At 47.6% G+C, this 18,500-nt stretch overlaps 1 protein-coding gene across 4 annotated transcripts in view; it reads right to left on the bottom strand.

Annotated features, from left to right (window-relative positions):
* The window catches only part of DLGAP3 (DLG associated protein 3), a 62,960-nt gene continuing 44,460 nt past the window's right edge, over positions 1–18,500 (bottom strand). For all 4 annotated transcript variants that reach the window (XM_060622178.3, XM_078452081.2, XM_078452080.2 and 1 more), the window contains 4 exons: positions 3,014–3,498; positions 1,983–2,074; positions 1,602–1,745; positions 1–873 (listed from right to left, as the gene is read on the bottom strand). In XM_060622178.3, the coding sequence (XP_060478161.2) occupies positions 655–873; positions 1,602–1,745; positions 1,983–2,074; positions 3,014–3,498 (940 nt within the window). In that variant the 3' untranslated portion in view covers positions 1–654. The remainder of the gene's footprint in view (positions 874–1,601; positions 1,746–1,982; positions 2,075–3,013; positions 3,499–18,500) is intronic.

Genomic DNA, 18,500 nt, shown 5'->3' with positions numbered 1-18,500 from the left:
TGCAGTTCTGCCGTTTTATTTTTCCTGGGATACTCAAGGGGATGTGGGAACAGCCACAGGTGTGGTGAAGGGAAGCCCCGTCTCCCCTCCCCAGCAGCTGGGAAAGGGGAGAGGCCCAGGCGCCCTGGTCCTGGGTTGGTCCAGCCACTGTGGTCCCTGGGCCCGGTGGGCTGAGGGCTGAGGGTGGAGCCCCTGGGAGGGTGGGGCAGGCTCCTAGGTGGGGTTCGGGATTCTTCATAAAAAGCCACGAAGCTTGATCCCCACGAAGCCCAGCCCCGCGGGGTGGGGGGAGGGGTGGGGGGGACGCAGAGCCCAGATGGGGGACCCGGCCCGGCCTGGCCCGTGGGGGGTAGTAATGGCAGAGATGGTGCCCGTGGGGAGGAGGTGGGGACGAAGCGTCGGACCAGGAGGGAGGGGAGTCCAGGTGGGGGCGCAGGGCGGAGAGGCACGGCCCCCAGCCCAGCCCGGGCGCCTTCGCGTGGGGTCAGGAAGGTAAAAAACCCACGAGAGTGTGACGGGCAGGAGGGGCCGGGGCGTGCGGTGCCGGCGGGGCGGGCGCACGGGGCGGCCCGCGTTCACAGTGACCTCGACGCTGGGTGTACAGTACGGGTAGAAAACCGCGGGCCCGGGCCCAGGCTGGGCGGGCCGGGCCGGTCACAGCCTGGTCTGGGCCTCGGGGATGTAGATCTCGATGCTGTCGGCGCTCTCTGTGGCCGAGCTGTGGCGGAAGGAGGCGGCGCGCTTGGCCGCCAGGAGCCGCTTGCGCGCTTCCTGCCGCTGCCGGTCCACCGAGTCCAGGGAGCGCTCCTTCACCGGCACGCCCCGGCCCCGCGAGGGCTTCTTTGGTATCGGCGGAGGGACCTTCTTCTCCTCCTGCCGGGAGAGGGGGCGGCGGCTCAGTCTGGAGGTCGGGGTCCCCCCACCCCCGATCCCCAGCTCACGCTCCCGCCTCCCGTGGGGCTGACACCAGGCTCCCGCGCGGGAGAACCGTCCGAAGGCGTCGCCACCGACGCCGGCCAAGAAGTCCCGGGGGTGCTTGCGGCAAGGTCAAAAGCCACTTTTCATTAAAAATTAGGAAACCGGGCGCCCCCTGGTGTCGCCGTTCGCGACTACTCGCATCAGAGCGCTCGCTCCTCCGAGACGGTGGGAAGTGAGCGATATCCCCCCAGTCGGGAGGAGTGCGGCTTCCCTGACTCGTGCAAGGAAATGGGGGTTCGCTACTAGACGTCTGGGCCTCATCACAGACAACCTCTAGTGAAGTGAGGGCTGACGGGCCCGCCAAGGTCCCTGCTGTGCCTAGGTCCAAGCTAAGGGCAGTCTGGAATTTCGCTCCTCTGTTTCTTCAAACTACAGCTGGTCCTAGGCGGCTGCAGCCACCTCGGGGCTCTGGCAGCTCAGGCAGTGATGAGCACAGGGCCAAGCAGATGGCAGTGACCAAGAGTGGGATCATATTGAAAGAAGATGGTCACCATCACCTGTCCAGGACTGCCTTTGCTCCCTGTGAATGTCCTCTGTTCCCCTGCCTCTCCCCACAACAGGTCTGTCTGGGGAAGGGCATTTTCCAGAGTCTGTCCTTTTGGCTTGAAGGGACTCTCCCCTACCTTAGGCTCCAGGAGTTTCCAGCTGTTGGCCTTAAGTTGCTGTAGCTCCAGGAACTTGAGGGTCACATCCTCGATAGAGAGCTGCAGGAGATCCCAAAAACCCGCCAGGTCCTGGAAGGTGGGCACGGGGAACGCAGTGGGGTCCTTTAGTGGAGAGAGACAGACGAGAGGCAGCCAGTCAGGAAGATCTGTGCCCCAGCCAGGACCAGAGAAAGCCCCATCCACCCTCACTGTCAGGAAGTTCAACCTGGGACAGTGGGGTGGGGGGATGAGAGACAGGGAGACAAGAGCGAGCCCAGGCCTCTCCCTGTTGGGCACAAACACCTGGTCTCACCTCCAGGCATACGCACACCTGGTAGGCTCTAGCCCATGGGCACTCACCATGCTTTGCTGACACAGCCGGAAGAACTGCTGAACTTTCTGGGACAGGAGAAGTTGTGTACTGCCCACGGCACTGCGGATCTTCTCCAGGACTGGAGAGCAGAAGGAGATTCAGGGAAGGGCCGGATGACTCTCCTTTCCCAGCCTCCAAGATGTCTGCCCTGAATGACTCAACCTTCCCTTATCTGGCACTCTCTGTCTGTCTGTCTCCTCCAGTCCCCTCCCCGTCCCATCCTCAAGTTCCTAACAAACAGCTCCTACCCCGTTTCACCAGGCCAGCTGTATCCTCAGACACCAGTGTTTCTTCCTTCATACAACCTCCATTTCGTAAGCACCTATCCTCCTGTGTCTCTCTTCCCTCCCATGTCATGGAACAGACGGAAGCCAGCCCCAACCTGGCCCTTTAGGCTTAGCCAGGCACTAGCTCGATGACCACCATCGGTCGAATTTTGTCACTCATCAGTATAGGACTCCTTGGCTCATTAAGAATTATGGAAATTTTCATATGCCTGACTCTTCTTAGTCACTATTCCATAAATGTAGGGATTCTGACGTATGACTGTCTCCCCTCAGATGGATTTGCAGAGAAGGGCCATGGCTTCCCTCAGTCCAGGGCTGTGTCTCCTTCACCTAGGCCTCAGACAGTGATCTAACATCATGCACTGCCTTGCCCTCTGCCTTGAAGTATGGTCCCACTCGCTAGATCAGACCTGGACTCCCACACCAGCTCAGATGAGAACAGAGTCCCCTTGATCCCCATGGACTGGGTGACTTGGACTGGCAGCCATCTCCTAAGAGGCCCAGCTCCTTCATCTGGTCACTTTCCCTGTCCGACCTTGACCTCAGCCTCTGAAGCTGCTCCCCACTTCCTTCCAAGAGCTCCCAGCATGCCATGCTGCCAAGGGGAGACCTATGGAGGTCAACGTCCTCACAGAGGCACACTCAAGCCCAACCAGAGGGCCCCCCTGTTCCACGGCTCTCCGCCCACACCCAGTGGTGATCTCTTCGCGCACACAGGGTCCCCCACTCACTCTCCTCCGGCAGCTCATAGTCCTCCGCCTCGCGCTCCATCTGCTGGCACCAATGCTCCAGCTTCTCCACCTCCGCTCTCAGCATCTTGATGAACCACTCGCCATCCCGAGGGCAGGGGGACGTGCGGCCTGAGTCGGGGAGGCTACGTGAGCCGCGCTCCATCCAGGAGTCCCGACGGCTGGACCCGGGGCCAGGGGTGGGGGCAGGGGCAGGGCCTGGTGACCCATCGGTGGCCGGCGGCTCGTACGGCAGTGGGTAGCCCTCGCGGTAGGCCCACTGGCCCTGTGTGTGGACCGTGCGGAAGACTGAGTAGGTGGGGGCCCGGGGCCCGGGCTGGGGCTCAGAAGCGTGCCTCTGGAAGGAACGTCCGAACTGCAGGGCCTTGTCTTCTGTGGCCACTGTGGCCAGGCCAGCCAGGCCCTCCAGCTCCAGGTCTGCCTGCACACCCGCCGTCACACTGTTGGAGCGCTTGAACCTTGCCCGCCTGGTGAGAGAAGTGGCTGTCATCCCTGCCCCTTCCTGCTCTCATCGCCATCCTCACCCCCACCCCAGGCCCAAAGGAAAAGGAAGAAGAAAAGAAACCTACAATGTGATGGACACTAATCCACGACCTTGAACTATACTAGCCCTTGCAGGTGGGTACAGAATTCCTGTTGCACTGCCTCTGGACAGGGGTGGTATTCAGAATATTTAACAATCTGTACTCGGTGGGCAGAAAAGATGCTGGCATACAGCAATCAGGATGGACGCACCCAAAGTGCTTAGAGCACGGCCTTGCAGAAGCAAGGGGCAAAGCAGTAGGGCGAGAGAGAGACCAGGGTGGTGGCTCTTTACCAATGAACACAGAAACATTTCAGCATTTGGACAAATAGCATGCCTTTGCTAGTTTACAACAACTGCCCGGGTTTGTCTTCAGCCCTTCAGAAACGAGTAAACTAAGGCCCAGAGAGGCCATTGGTCACCCAGCTACAAAACAGCTGAGCCAGGATTTGGACCCACGGCTGCTGGCTCCACAGCCCAAGCATCTCCCAGCACACCAGCTGCTGGAACATCAGGAAGAACTGCCTTGGAGCGGCCGGAGGGTGGGGGGAGCCTGCAGCTGAAAGGACTTCTCTAGGGAGCCCCACAGCTCAGCCCAGAGCCTGGCCAGACACAGTCAGCCAGTGCCAGTGGAGTTGAATTAAGTTGTTGGCAGGAATGACATAGGGCCTGGAAATTTCTTGTCTTTGAGTTAATATGCAAATCCTCTGCAAAACAGAAAGTCAGTTGGCTTTCTTCTGTTTCACCCCCTCCTCAGTTCAGAGTTCTTTCCTATGAAGAAGTCAGTAGCCTCTGAAGTGCATGGAGCTGGGGTCAGACAATGCTTGAAGAAGTGGGAGTCAGGAGATGTGGGGGTGGTGGGGAGGGGTGAACAGAAGTTTGACGTCTGGAAGTTTCCAGACCAAAAAAGAAAGACCCATATGTCCTAAGCTACCTCCACCCCATTACGGTCTAAAGAGAGGGGAACTTGGGGGACCAGCTCTAGGGACCCCTCAAGCTTCCCAGGAGTCTCCTCCAACCCCCACAACTTCAGCCTTCCTCTTGCTGCCCAGGCCTCCTCTCCCTGCCTGCCTTGCCTGCCTGCTTCCCTCCAGCTGGCGGGCTGCCTGCTGGGAGCCTGTTGCCATAGAAACCAGGCCCAGAAGGATGCTGCAGGACCCAGGAAAGAGAGATGCACTCATGTGCAGTCTCCAACAAGCCCTATGTCCCAACCCCCACCCAGAGAGACAGAGAAAGCAAGAACATATCCGCACTGCCTCCCACATGATCTTTACCCTGGCATCTGCTCTGTCCTGCCCTGGTCAAGATTTCTATCAGCCTCTGCCTTGATGTTGGACCAGACTCCTTTTAAGACCCTTCAGTCTCCACTCAGCACAGCACCAAAGAGAAGCACTAGATGAGGAACCAGATCTGAGTTCTAACGCTGGCTTTGTTGCTGTGTGCCTTTGGGGAGTTACTCCCCTCCATCTAGTGTGTAAAATATATCATACAATATATGTAATTATACGTAAGCATACATGCACACATACATCCTATATAAAATGATAGGAATGGACCAATAATCACTAAGGTACTTCCTCTCTCAAAAATTATACCTTGCATATTTTCAGATCAGGGGCCCAACATTCCCTCACCACTGAGGGAATGTTCCCTCCCTCCAATCCACTCAGGATTGGAGCAGTCTTCCTAAAGCTGATCTCTGCCCAGCTCATTCCCATGCCCCAAACTCTTCCATAGCTCCCCACTGCCAACAACATAAAGTTCAGGTTTCCTCTGCTGACATTTCCCCAATGGTAGCATCTAGTCTGGAAGCAGTCCTCTTCTCTAACCTCACCGCCCCCTGCATTTTCCTTATTCCCCAAGTCGATTACACTGGCCCTGACTCTAAGCCTTTCTGAAATGGTCTTCCTCCTCCTCCTCCTCCTCCTCCTCCTCCTCCATCCCTCCCTGTCCATTCCCTACTCAAGTCATGTCTTCCTCTGTGAGCCTCCTGATTGCCCCCAAGACCATCCTCAGCACTGTATCTCCCTCAGCAGCCTTCTTGCATTTGGAGACAGCCCCCCCACCCCCCACCCCAAGTTCAGTTAAATTGTTCTCGGTTTCAGGTGAGAGTCTTGTGTGTCTAACTGAACTGTTGGGATGCACTTTCAAAATATCCATCTTGAATATTTCTGTGCCTCTGAGCTCCCATTAACCTTTGGCTCCTTCAGAGCTCCAGCAGTTGCAAACCACACAGGTAAAGGTGGGGCTTACCCCAGTAAAAGACATTATTGAAGACCTGCCTTCCCTGTTTGCCTCCCTGGTACCCTCATGGAACATGGCTCTGTCCTTCAGCACCACTGGTGTGCTGCCTTTCACCTCTGAGGGGATCCTGAGAAGATTACATTCTGTCTTGATGGAAACAGGCCACATGGGCTGGAACAGAAGCTTGCATAAGTGCCCCAGGCTGCCTCAATGAAGCCTCTTCACCATGTCTACCTCGAGGAAGACCAAAAAAGTTAGAGCTTATGGGAATCCTAGAAGCACAGTCTTTACCAATACTCCCAGCAGGGGGCCAGAAAGTGGCAGAGTTTCAGCAGGAGTCAGTCAACCTTGTGCAAGTGGTATTTTTCTTTAATTTTTAAAAATATTTGTTTATTTTTGAGAGAGAGACAGAGACAGAGCACAAGCAAGAGAGGGGCAGAGAGAGGGAGACACAGAATCTGAAGCAGGCTCCGGGCTCCGAGCTTTCGGCACACAGCCCGACGCAGGGCTCAAAACCATGAACTGTGAGATCATGACCTGAGCCGAATTTGGTCGCCCAACCGACTGAGCCACCCAGGCACCCCGTGCAAGTAGTATTTAAAACCAGCAGTGTAAAGCACCTGGCTGGCTCAGTCAGTGGAGCATGCGGCTCTTGATCTGGGGGTTGTTAGGTTCAAGCCCCATGTGGGGTGTAGAGATGACTTAAGAATAAAATCTTTTAGGGGCGCCTGGGTGGCTGTCGGTTAAGCATCCAGCTTCAGTTCAGGTCATGGTCTCATGGTTCATGAGTTCGAGCTCCCCACCGGGCTTTGTGCTGACAGCTCAGAGCCTGGAGCCTGCTTCGGATTCTGTGTCTCCCTCTCTCTCTGCCCCTCCCCAACTCACTCTCTCTCTCTCTCTCTCTCTCTCTCAAAAAAAAAAAAAAAAAAAAAAAAAGAGTAAACATTTAAAAAAAGAAAAGAATAAAATATTTTTTAAAATTAAAAATAAAAATAGAGAATAAAACCAGCAGTGTGCGACATGATCACCTAAGAAAAGAGCAATGGAACAGAGATGCAAAGCTCTGGGGAACATGGACATTTCATGAGTGGATGGAGACAAGTGGATGCCCCAGAGGCATCTAAGCCACAGAGGAAGAGGAAGAAAACCAGGGGAGAGTCACCTAAAGGCAGAGAGAGGACAGAAGGGTCTCAAGAAGGAATGAGCAATTGACATGGAAAATACAGCCAGTTGAGAATTAAAGGTGTCTACTGATTTGGCAATATGGAAGCCTCGGGAGACCAGGGCAAGAGCCAGTTTGGTGGAGCATGGAGGCTGAGGCAGATGGCAGGAGGTTGGCAGGAGGTGGAGAAAACTAGGCAAGGCAATTCTCTCAAAAAGGTTAGTTGAGAAACGAGGAAGAGAGAAAACAGTATACCTTTAAGGGAGCGATATTTTGGCTATTTGTCAATTGTATCTCAATAAAGCCGGGGGGAGGGGAAGAGAGGGATATTTTGTCTAGAATGGTTCTCCCATGCCATATCTTGACAGGAGAGAACCTACAGGGGAAGCAGCATAATGGTCAAAGAGGTCCACGTCCTAGCTCCTGGAACCTCTGAATAGGTTACCTTCCGTGGCAAAAGGGACTTTGCAGATATGGTTATATTAAGTATCTTGAGACGAGGAGAAAAGTCTGGATTATCCTGGTGTGTCCAATTTAATCACAAAGGTCCTTATAAGTGAAAGAGGGAGACTGGAAAGTCAGAACCAAAGGAGATGGGATGAGAGGATCAAGGCTGGAGTGATGTAATGTGGGGACTCAACCTGCCATTGTGGCTCTCTGAAGACAGAAGTGGGCTACAAGGCAAGGAATGTGGATAACCTCTATAAACCAGGAAAAAGTGACACAATGGATTCTTCCCAGAGCTTCCAGGAGTCCTGCCAATACCTTGATTTTAGCCCAGTGAAACACAGTTCAGACTTCTGACCCCTAGAAAAGTAATATAATAAAAATGTATTGCGGCACCTGGGTGGCTCAGTTGGTTAACTGTCCAACTCTTGATTTTGGCTCAGGTCATGATCTCACCATTCATGAGTCTGAGCCCTACATTGGGCTCTGCCAACGCTTCTCCCAAGCGAGAAGCCTGCTTGGGATTCTCTGCCACCCTCTCTCTCTGCCCCTCCCTCCTACTCACATGCATGTTCTCTAAATAAATAAATAAGTAAATAAGTAAGTAAACAAATACTTTAAAAAAATTTTTAAATGTATTCTTCAATGCTGCTAAATCTGTGATAATTGATTATAGCAGCAATAGGAAACTAACACAACCTGTAAAGAAAAACTGGAGAGGAAAGAAGCAGTAGTCAAAGGACCAAACATAAGGGCAATAAATAATAACTAACATGCTTTGAGCACTTAGTGTGTGCTAGACTTAACATTTTGCATAAAAACATGCTAAGTCCTCAAAAACAGTCCCACGATAAGAGTGTCAGTATCATCCCTACTTACAGATGAGAATACTGAGGCTTAAAGAGAACAAGTGGCCTCTTAAGATTAGACCGTTATCGGGGCGCCTGTGTGGCTCAGCCAGTTGAGTGCCCAACTTTGGCTCAGGTCATGATCTCACAGTTTGTGAGTTCAAGCCCTGCGTTGGGCTTTGTGCTGACAGCTCAGAACCTGGAAACTGCTTCAGATTCTGTGTCTCCCTCTCTCTCTCTGCCCCTTCTCCCACTCATGCTCTGTCTCCATCTCTCTCTAAAAAATAAATAAACATTAAAAAAAATTGGGGGGGGAGGGCGCCTGGGTGGCTCAGTCAGTGAAGCATCTGACTTCAGCTTAGGTCATGATCTCACGGTTCATGGGTTCGAGCCCCGCATCTGGCTCTGTGCTGACAGCTCGGAGCCTGTTTCAGACTCCCTCTCTCTCTCTCTCTCTCTCTCTCTCTCTCTCTCTCAAATAAATGAACACTAAAAAAATTTTAAAAAAATTTTCCCATAAACATATGGCCAACTAATCTTTGACAAAGTAGGAAAGAATATCCAATGGAATAAAGACAGTCTCTTCAGCAAGTGGTGCCAGGAAAACTGGACAGCGACATGCAGAAAAATGAACCTGGACCACTTTCTTACACCATATACAAAAATAAACTCAAAATGGATGAAAGACCTAAATGTAAGACAGGAAGCCATCAAAATCCTCAAGGAGAAAGCAGGCAAAAACCTCTTTGACCTTGGCTGCAGCAACTTCTTACTGAACATGTCTCCAGAGGCAAGGGAAACAAAAGCAAAAATGAACTATTGGGACCTACCTCATCAAAATAAAAAGCTTCTGCACAGCAAAGGAAACAATCAGCAAAACTAAAAGGCAACCAACAGAATGGGAGAAGATATTTACAAATGACATATCAGATAAAGGGTTAGTATACAAAATCTACAAAGAACTTATCAAACTCAACACCCAAAAAACAAATAATCCAGTGAAGAGATGGGCAAAAGACATGAATAGACACTTCTCCAAAGAAGACATCCAGATGGCCAACCAACACATAAAAAAATGCTCCAAATCACTCATCATTAGGGAAATACAAATCAAAACCACAATGAGATACCACCTCACGCCTGTCAGAAAGGCTAACATTAACAACTCAGGCAACAAGATATTGGCGAGGATGCGGAGAAAGAGGATCTCTTTTGCACTTCTGGTGGGAATGCAAGCTGGTGTAGCCACTCTAGAAAACAGTATGGAGGTTCCTCAAAAAATTAAAAATAGAACTACCCTACAATTGCTCTACTAGGTATTTATCCAAGGGATACAGCTATGCTGTTTCAAAGGGGCACATGCACCCCAATGTTTCTAGCAGTGCTATCGACAATAGCCAAAGTATGGAAAGAGCCCAAATGTCCATCGATGGATGAATATATACCAAGAAGATGTGGTGTGTATGTATATATATATATAATGGAATATTACTCAGCAGTCAAAAAGAATGAACTCTTCCCATTTGCAACTACATGGATGGAACTGGAGGGTATTATGCTAAGCGAAATTAGTCAGAGAAAGACAAATATCCTATGACTTCACTCATATGAGGACTTTAAGACATAAAGCAGATGAACACAAGGGAAGGGAAGCAAAAATATAAAAACAGGGAGGGGGAAAAACATAAGAGACTCTTAAATATGGAGAACAAACAGAGGTTACTGGAGGGGTTGTGGGAGGGGGGATGGGCTAAATGAGTAAGAGGCATTAAGGAATCTACTCCTGAAATCATTGTTGCACTATATGCTAACTAACTTGAATGTAAATTAAAAAATAAATAACAATTCAAAACAATTTTTTTAAAGATCAAAAACAATTTTTAGTACAGTCTGGTCGTGGAGACCAGCTCTTACAGCAGTACACTCCATTGCCTCCCCAGGATTGTGGGAGAGGGGCAGCTTTAATCAGGAAGAGGAGTGCCCTAACCTCAGGCAGGACTGATGGCAGAGGAGGGGAGGGATGCAAATAGGTGGGGGTCGGTGCAGAAGTGGAGAGAGGTCCCACAGATGACCCCAATCATTACAATGAAGTGAGTGGGCTGGATATTTGGGGGTGGGGGGGTCGGGGGAAGAAATGTGAATGAGCAGCTTTAGGGGGACGCGGCCCAGCAAAGTGGCTAAGCGCATGCTCCCTGGAGCCAGACTGCCTGGATCCAAAACTCAGCTCTACAGCTTGTGCCTCAGTTTCCTTGTCTATCAATGAGAATGATCACAGGATTCTGGTGAGATAATATATGTAAAGAACTTAGAACAGCACCTGGCCTACCCATTGTAAGTGTTAGCTATTGTATGGAGAGGCAGGGAGGTTTATAGCTCTCACTGAAAAGAAAGGGAGCTAGACAAATACAATAGTGGGAATGTAGCACTGAGAACCCAGTGAGGGATTGTAGTTATTAATTATTGTGATTGCTGCTGATCACTTCCATCTGTTCTCACAGGGCATTCTGAATAAAACCTCTTTTGTACTCCAAAGCACATTGTATTATAGTTAGTTATTTGCATTTCTGTCTCCCTTATAAATAGAGCCATTCCTCACATAAACGTTGGCTGAGTGGTTGGTTGGTTGGTGGATGGGTGGGTGGGTGGGTAGGCTGGTTGGAAGGAAGGATGGTAGAGACCACTAATCATCCCCCAATATCCATCCTCCCTTTCTTCCTTAGTAATAGAATACCACAGTTTTAAGATGGACACATGGCCACTTTGAATAACGATTCTCTTACCAGTCTCCCTTGCAGCTAGGGATAGCCATATAGCTAAGGTCTAGCTCACAGGATATAAGCAGAAGGGGTATGTGCAACTCCCAGGAAATGTTCTTAAAAGGAAAATGTACCCTTCTTTGTTCCTTCCTCCTCCCTGCTGACTGGAATGCAGATGTGATGGCTGGACTCAAGCAGCCATCTGGGAATATGAGATGGAAGCCAAGTGCTAAGGATGGAGAAGTAATGAGATAGAAGAAGCCTGGGTCCCGACACTGCAGAGCACCTACCAGCTCTCAACCTAATCTCTCTAGACTTCTTGTAAGCAAGAGGAAAATAAACTTCTGTCATACTGGGGGTTTTCTGGAACTTACAGCCAAACCTAATCCTAACTCTAACAGATGAATTTTCAGTCCAGGGCTTATGTCCCTACTTAATTCTGTTCTTGGCAGTATTTGCTGTGGTCTCACCAATAGCTGTAAACACAGGATATAAACTGGCTTCAGTTGTGAATCATCACTACTTCTTAACAATGCCTGTCACAATATTTTCTCCCCAAGCTTTTTTTTTTTTAATTTTTTTTTTACACTTTATTTATTTTTGAGAGAGAGAGACAGAGCACAAGTGGGGGAGGGGCAGAGAGAGAGAGAGAGAGAGAGAGAGAGAGAAAGAATCCGAAGCAGGCTCCAGGCTCTGAGCTGTCAGCACAGAGCCTGATGCGGGGCTCGAACCCACAAACCGTGAGATCATGACCTGAGCCAAAGTCGGACATTTAACTAACTGAGCCACCCAGGCGCCCCATCTCCCCAAGCTTTTTAACAAGGTTGAGGAAGCCTCCCCCCTCGAGCTCTTTGGGGTGACAATGATCACATTCCTGATGATTCTGGAAGTTGTTACATGGTTACTTCAGGGAGACATTTCTACTGTGATTCTCTAAGGGATAACACAAAGGGCTCTGGGAAGAAACTGGTTTATCCCAAGAGACACAGCGTCCAAGGAATGCTCAGCATTCAGGAGTTGTCAAGAGGTTTTGCCAGGAGTATTTGGCAGCAGGCTGGCGGGGGTGTAAGGAGGGAACTGGGCAGGGAGGGGGAAGGGCACTGACATTTCAGCAAGGTACACCTATTGTACTGGCTCCCTCTCTGAGAAAGCAGCTAAAGGCTTATACATATCATCAATCAGGGGCCTTGAGTCCACCACCCCAGCCTGGGGACTAAGACAGTAACAGGTGGGACCAAGGTAGGAGATTTAAGAAGAGCAGTTAAAGACTGAGGAATGGAGGCCACATCCACATCCAGGGCTTGTGGTCAATCAGCAGTGCATTGCTTTCGCATGACTGCTCTGGGAGTACAAATTCATGAGGATGGAAACTTCCTTCCCAGGGCTCAGGGGCTTCTATTCTTTCAGTACATGCCATTCCCAAGGCCCCAAAGTCAGAAATTACCATGATGCTAAGGAAAGGGGGGGTGGGGGTGGGGTGAGGAGGGGGCTGCCTTCCTCCCATAGAGTTCTCCAGGTGGCCCTGTTTGGGCACAACTGGGTATAAGTAGGGTTGTTAGATAAAATACAGGAGCCCCTGTTGAATTTGAATTTCAGATAAATAACAGGTAATTTTTTAGTATATCTCATGCAATTTGGGGGAACTCCATATACTAAAACCTCTTCATCGTTTATCTGACAACCAGACTTAACTGAGCATTCTGGTGTTTTTTCTTTATTTTGTTTTCTTTTTGCTAAATCTGGAATTTAAGATAAGCTCTTAATAGGAAGGATCTACTGGTAAAAGGAGGGGATTCCCATAGTTAGAGTTTGAAGCAAAACTCATATGGTTTCTATGTTCTTAAAGGGCTCCAGGAATAGTCTTCTAACATTTAGCAAGGTCATGTGATACATTCTTTTTTTATGTTTATTTTTATTTTTGAGACAGAGCATGAGTAGGGGAGGGGCAGAGAGAGAAGGAGACAAAGGGTCCGAAGAAGGTTCTGTGTGCTGACATCAGCGAGCCCATTATGGGGCTCAATCAAACTCATGAACTATGAGATCAAGACCTGAGCTGAAGTCAGACACTTACCCAACTGAGCCACCCAGGCATCCCCGTGCATTCTTTTTTTTTTTTTTTAACGTTTATTCATTTTTGAGACAGAGAGACAGAGTGTGAGTGGGGGAGGGGCAGAGAGAGAGGGAGACACAGAATCCGAAGCAGGCTCCAGGCTCCGAGCTGTTAGCACGGAGCCCGACGCGGGGCTCGAACCCACGAACCGTGAGATCGTGACCTGAGCTGAAGTCAGGCACTTAACCGCCTGAGCCACCCAGGTGCCCTCCCATGCATTCTTTTATCCTGGCCCAGAGTATGCTGGGTCTGGGTAGACAGGTGCTGTAGGATGCCCTAAAACAGCCCTGGTAACTGTTTCTTAAGTATGCTCCCTCCCACCACAGGGACTTAGCACATACTGTTCCTTCTGCCTACAACACTCTTATCTCCCACTTTCACCTAGTTAAATTGTATTAACCATTCATCGAGATCTCTACCCAAATGTCACTTCCTCAGGAAAGCCACGCCAAACTCTGACTAAGTCAAAGCCCCCTACGATACACTCTCAACGGTGCACATACCTCTCCTTTGTGGCACCACCACAGCTGTACTTCTACATCATTTATGAGCTACTTAGATTTAACATGGCAGTATGCTTCACAGGGCAGGGGCTGTCTGGTTCCACTTACCTTTGTATCCTCAGTGCCCAGCATAGTACTTGACAAATAATAGGGGTCTAATAAATGTCTGTGGACAAATGAATCTTAGTTGGGGGTGCAGCGGAGATGGAACTGGAGAAGCACCCACAGCCACCCATCCCTGTGTAGTTCTAAGCCAAGTCACCACGGATACAGGCAACTGGAAAAACCCACTGACAACAGGTCTAAGAGGCAATAAATCTGAACTCTTCACCCAACAGGTTGGCAGGGAACACACTGAAAGGCAGAAGAGGAGAGACCTTTCCTTTCTGGCAATTTCTAAAACCAACGGGCAGAGAGAGATGACAGATACTGGGGCCAGTGAGACAGGAGTAAGAACAAGAGAGTCCAAGAAAATGGGGCGGCAGCAGGTGGGGGCTCCTGGATGTCTGCCTGGAAAGGCTGCTGGTAGTCATGGCTCGCTTTTATGTACCATTTGGGGCATGGTGTGTGGTAAGTCAGACTTAAAGTGCCAGGGACATAAGGGACAGAAAGGACAGTGCAGGTGGACAACTAAGGATGCCTGCAGCAGACAAGCAAGGGAGCCTGGCCAGAGAGATGCGCCAGATTTCTTCTCTCCCCACCTGTCACCCCCTTGGATTCCCAGCATGATCACCTGTCCCGGGCAATTCAGCTCTTTAGACATTTATCCAACACCTTCTCCCCCTCACCAGCTCACCCCACCAAGACCCCACGAATACCTACACAAGAGCAAGAAGGACCTCCCCTCAGCCTGTCCCTGTCCTTCCATGACTTTGCTCCAAAATGCTTCTCAAATTGGTCCGCTTCTCTCTGTATCTACTGCTATCAGCCTAGTCCAGACAACTGATCAATACGGCAGACTGAACTAACTTGAAAAGCTCCCACTCACACACACACTGAAACACAGAGAAATACTGGATAAAATAAAGCCAAACGGTGTTTCTGCTATAGTGCCAAGCTTGAAAATAGAAAGAGAGAAATCATCAGGTACTAGAGACAAAAAGGAAATTCAAAACCTAAGAAGTGAGAGGGAATCTAAGCCAAGTGAGCCACAGGAATAGTGGGCCAGACATATGCTAGAGGCTAGATGGTAATGCTCAGGGAGGAAGAGAGGAAAGCCCCCAAACCCGTGCATCCTGGGGAGCTGGAAGGAGACCCCATGTACAAAGCCAGCAGCCACGAAGGGTCATTTTACTTACAAACGTGGACTAGAAAATGCAGGTCATGCTTCAGAAATGTGGCCTGGAAGTCCGTTTTGTGTGTGGGTATGAGTTACAGTGAGTGCTAGCACTGAAATCCAGAAACCTCAAGAAGAGACATGGGCTCTACAACTGGTCCCAAGCTGAAGCAGTACTTCAGCACAGAAAACGCTGAACACATGAGGACAGAGTGGGCAGTAACAAGTAATAGTGAACATGTAAGTTGGTCTAAAATATGCTTGTAAATCTAAACTATTAGACCATGGAAGATACAAGAACATCTGCTTTAGCAGAGTTTTTTTTTTAAGGAGGTATAGTCAAAATACTAGACAAATACAACATGGAAGATGGGAAGAGGGAGTTAAGAAGGAAATTAAGGTGTTCCAAGCTTCTTGGTGTTTGCCCATGAAGGGTAGAAATACTCACTGGTTTTAGACTTTAGTAGAAAAATATGAAATTAAGTATATTTGCTAAACATTTGAGGAAAATCACTACTAAAATGTAAACTTCCAAAGCAGTAGAAGGAAAAAAGAAATAAAGTAAATTTGATCAGTTCAATAGGAGGCAGAGAAGTAGGAGAGGAGGAAAGCAAAGAAAAAGCATGACGAGGTGCCTAGCTGGCTCAGTCAATACAGCATGTGACTCTTGATCTCAGGGTCATGAGTTCAAGTCCCATGTGGGGCATCTATGCTTACTTTAAAAAAGAAAAAAGGGGGGGTGTAGAAAAGGCATTGTTAAAGAGATAAAAATAAATCCAAATAAATGAGTAATCAATATATATATATACATATATATATACATATATATATGTATATATATATACATATATATATATGTATATATATATATATGTATATATATATATATAAATAGACTAAATACATCTACTAAATGTTAGCCCTACACTGTTTACAAGCAACAGATCTAAAAAGGATATAAGGAGGTTGAAAATCAAAGTATGAAAAAGGAGATTTTGGAAAATTAACCAAAAGAAAACAACCATAATGATAAAATCAAGCAAAATAGACGTCAAGGCAAAAAACTTTAGTGAGGATGATCAGCAGCCTATTTAATGATCAAAGGGGCAACCCACCAAGAAGACATAGCAATCATAAGCCTGAATACTTCTAAGTAGCACTCTCAAACTGAAGAAAAAACTAATAAAAGTACCAGGGAAAATGATACATCCACAATCATGGTGAGACATTTTTAATACAACTCTCTCAGAACTGGCTAAAAAATTTAAACAGAAATCAAAGCTAAACATTTGAAAAATATAATTTAGAAGTCTGACCATTTATATAATAAATGTATATATGAGAGAGGAAGTCTCAACAAATTTTAAGGAATAAAAAATATCATACAGAATGCATACTATTACCACATGCAGCAAATTTAGAAATTAGTAGTGGAAAGAGAGCTCCCCACCACCCCCCACAAAATAATTTGGAAACTAAAACAAAACAAAACAAAAACTTGTAAATAATTCATGGAATTCACAGGTGAAAAAGGAAATTATGATAAAAGTTACAAACTATTTAGAACTGAACAATAAAAATACTGCATCTCAAAATTTATGAAGTACAGTTATAGCAGCATAGTTAAAAGGAAAATTTATAGCCTTAAAAACACATGTTAAAAAATAAGAAATAGTGTTCAGGAACCTGTAAAAAAGTCACAGAAGATAGGAAAAAGAAAAATAATAACACAAAAGTAAAAAAAAAAAAAAAAAAAGGAAACATTAAAGATAAAAAAGAAAGAATAGAGATGCTAATGACCCAAAAGCTAGTTTTCTTAAAGACTGGTAAAATATAACTTTAAGGGGCACCTGGGTGACTCCGCTGGTTAAGCATCTGGCTCTTGGTTTCAGCTCAGGTCATGATCTCCCGGTTTGTGAGTTTGAGCCCCACATCGTGCTCGGGATTCTCTCTCTTCCTCTCTCTCTCTGCGCCCCCCCCAAAATAAATAAATAACTTCTTCTAAAAATATATATATCTTTAAAATATATTAAAATGATAAACTATACAAACCTCAGACAACATTGATCAAGTAATAGAGATCGGACATACATATATGGTATTAGGAATGAAAAGAAGGGGCATAAGCTACAGATACAATAAAAACTTATAAAATTATAACACTATGACAAAGAATATTTGTGCCAAAAATGTTTTAAAACTGTCATTTTGGGGTGCCTGGGTGGCTCAGTTGGTTAAGCATCCAACTTCAACTCAGGTCATGATCTCACAGCTTGTGGGTTCAAGCCCCATGTCAGGCTCTGTGCTGACAGTTCGGAGACTGGAGCCTGCTTCCGATTCTGTATCCCTCTCTCTCTGCCCCTCCCCCACTCATGCTCTGTTTCTCTCTCTCTCAAAAATAAATAAATGTTATAAAAAATTTTTTTAAACTGTCTTTTTTTTTTTTTGTATAATGGCCCATTTCTTAGAAAAATATAAATCACCAAAACTGACTCAAGAAGAAAAAGAAAACCTGAATAGGTCAATAACCATGAAAGAAACTAAAGCTGTATTTCAAAAAGTTTCTCCTAGCCCCAAAGGCATCAGGCCTAGATAGTTTTATGGGCATCTTTTACCAAAACGTTAAGAAATAGATAATTCCTACTTTACACAAATTGTTCCAAAGAACAGAACCACAGATAAGGCTTCCAAACTCATTTTAGGACTCCAGCATAACCTAAATGCCTGAATTGAATAACAACAATAAAGCAAAACCGTCATCTAATGTCACTTATGAACACAGATATAAAAATCTTAAAGTAGGGGCACCTGGGTGGCTCAGTCAGTTGAGCATCCAAGTTCATCTCATGGTTCATGAGTTCGAACCCCATATCTCGCTCGCTGCTGTCAGCACAGAGCCCACTTCAGATCCTCTGTCCCCCTCTCTCTGCCCCTACCCCACTCACACTCTCTCTCTCAAAAATAAACCCAAAAAACATCTTAAAGTAGTAGCTATTCAAAAATCCAGTAATGTATATAAAAATAATACAGCAAGACTGTGACAAAAGCCACTAGAGTTCCGTATGTCCATTCTTCTCTTTGTCTTTAGCCAGAAGAACCCTGATTTTCAGCAATGTGCCCTGCTCGTTGTACATTGCTTCCCAACTAAGACTATACATCTCATAGCCTCCCTTGCAGCTAGATGCCACATGATGAGGTTTTAGCCAATGTGATGTACCTGAGCATGTCATATGTAATTTTCAGAAAGTCTTTTTTACAAGGAAGGACTGTGTCCCTCCTCTCTTCCTCCTTGGTACTTCTCAGAATACAGATAGGACTGGCTGGAGCCTGGGCATCAGCTCCTGGGAAGGAGGTGATGCACAGAGTGCAAGACCAGCAAGATAGAAAAAGCCTGGATCCTGACACTGCACTTCTACCTCCAGGCTTTTCTTTTTCTAAGTGAAGGAGAAATTCACTTAAGATACCATTGAGGTTCCAGGCACCTGAGTGGTTCTGTCAGTTCAGCGTCCGACTTTGGCTTAGGTCATGATCTTGCAGTTCACAAGTTCGAGCCCCACACTGAACTCTCTGGTCAGCACAGAGCCCACTTTGGATCCTCTC

This window comes from Panthera onca, chromosome C1 (assembly GCF_046562875.1).
Source record: "Panthera onca isolate mPanOnc1 chromosome C1, mPanOnc1 haplotype 2, whole genome shotgun sequence".
Lineage (NCBI taxonomy): Eukaryota > Metazoa > Chordata > Mammalia > Carnivora > Felidae > Panthera > Panthera onca.
Note: the sequence above shows the minus strand (reverse complement) of the source record. Positions and strands in the feature narration are given on the sequence as shown.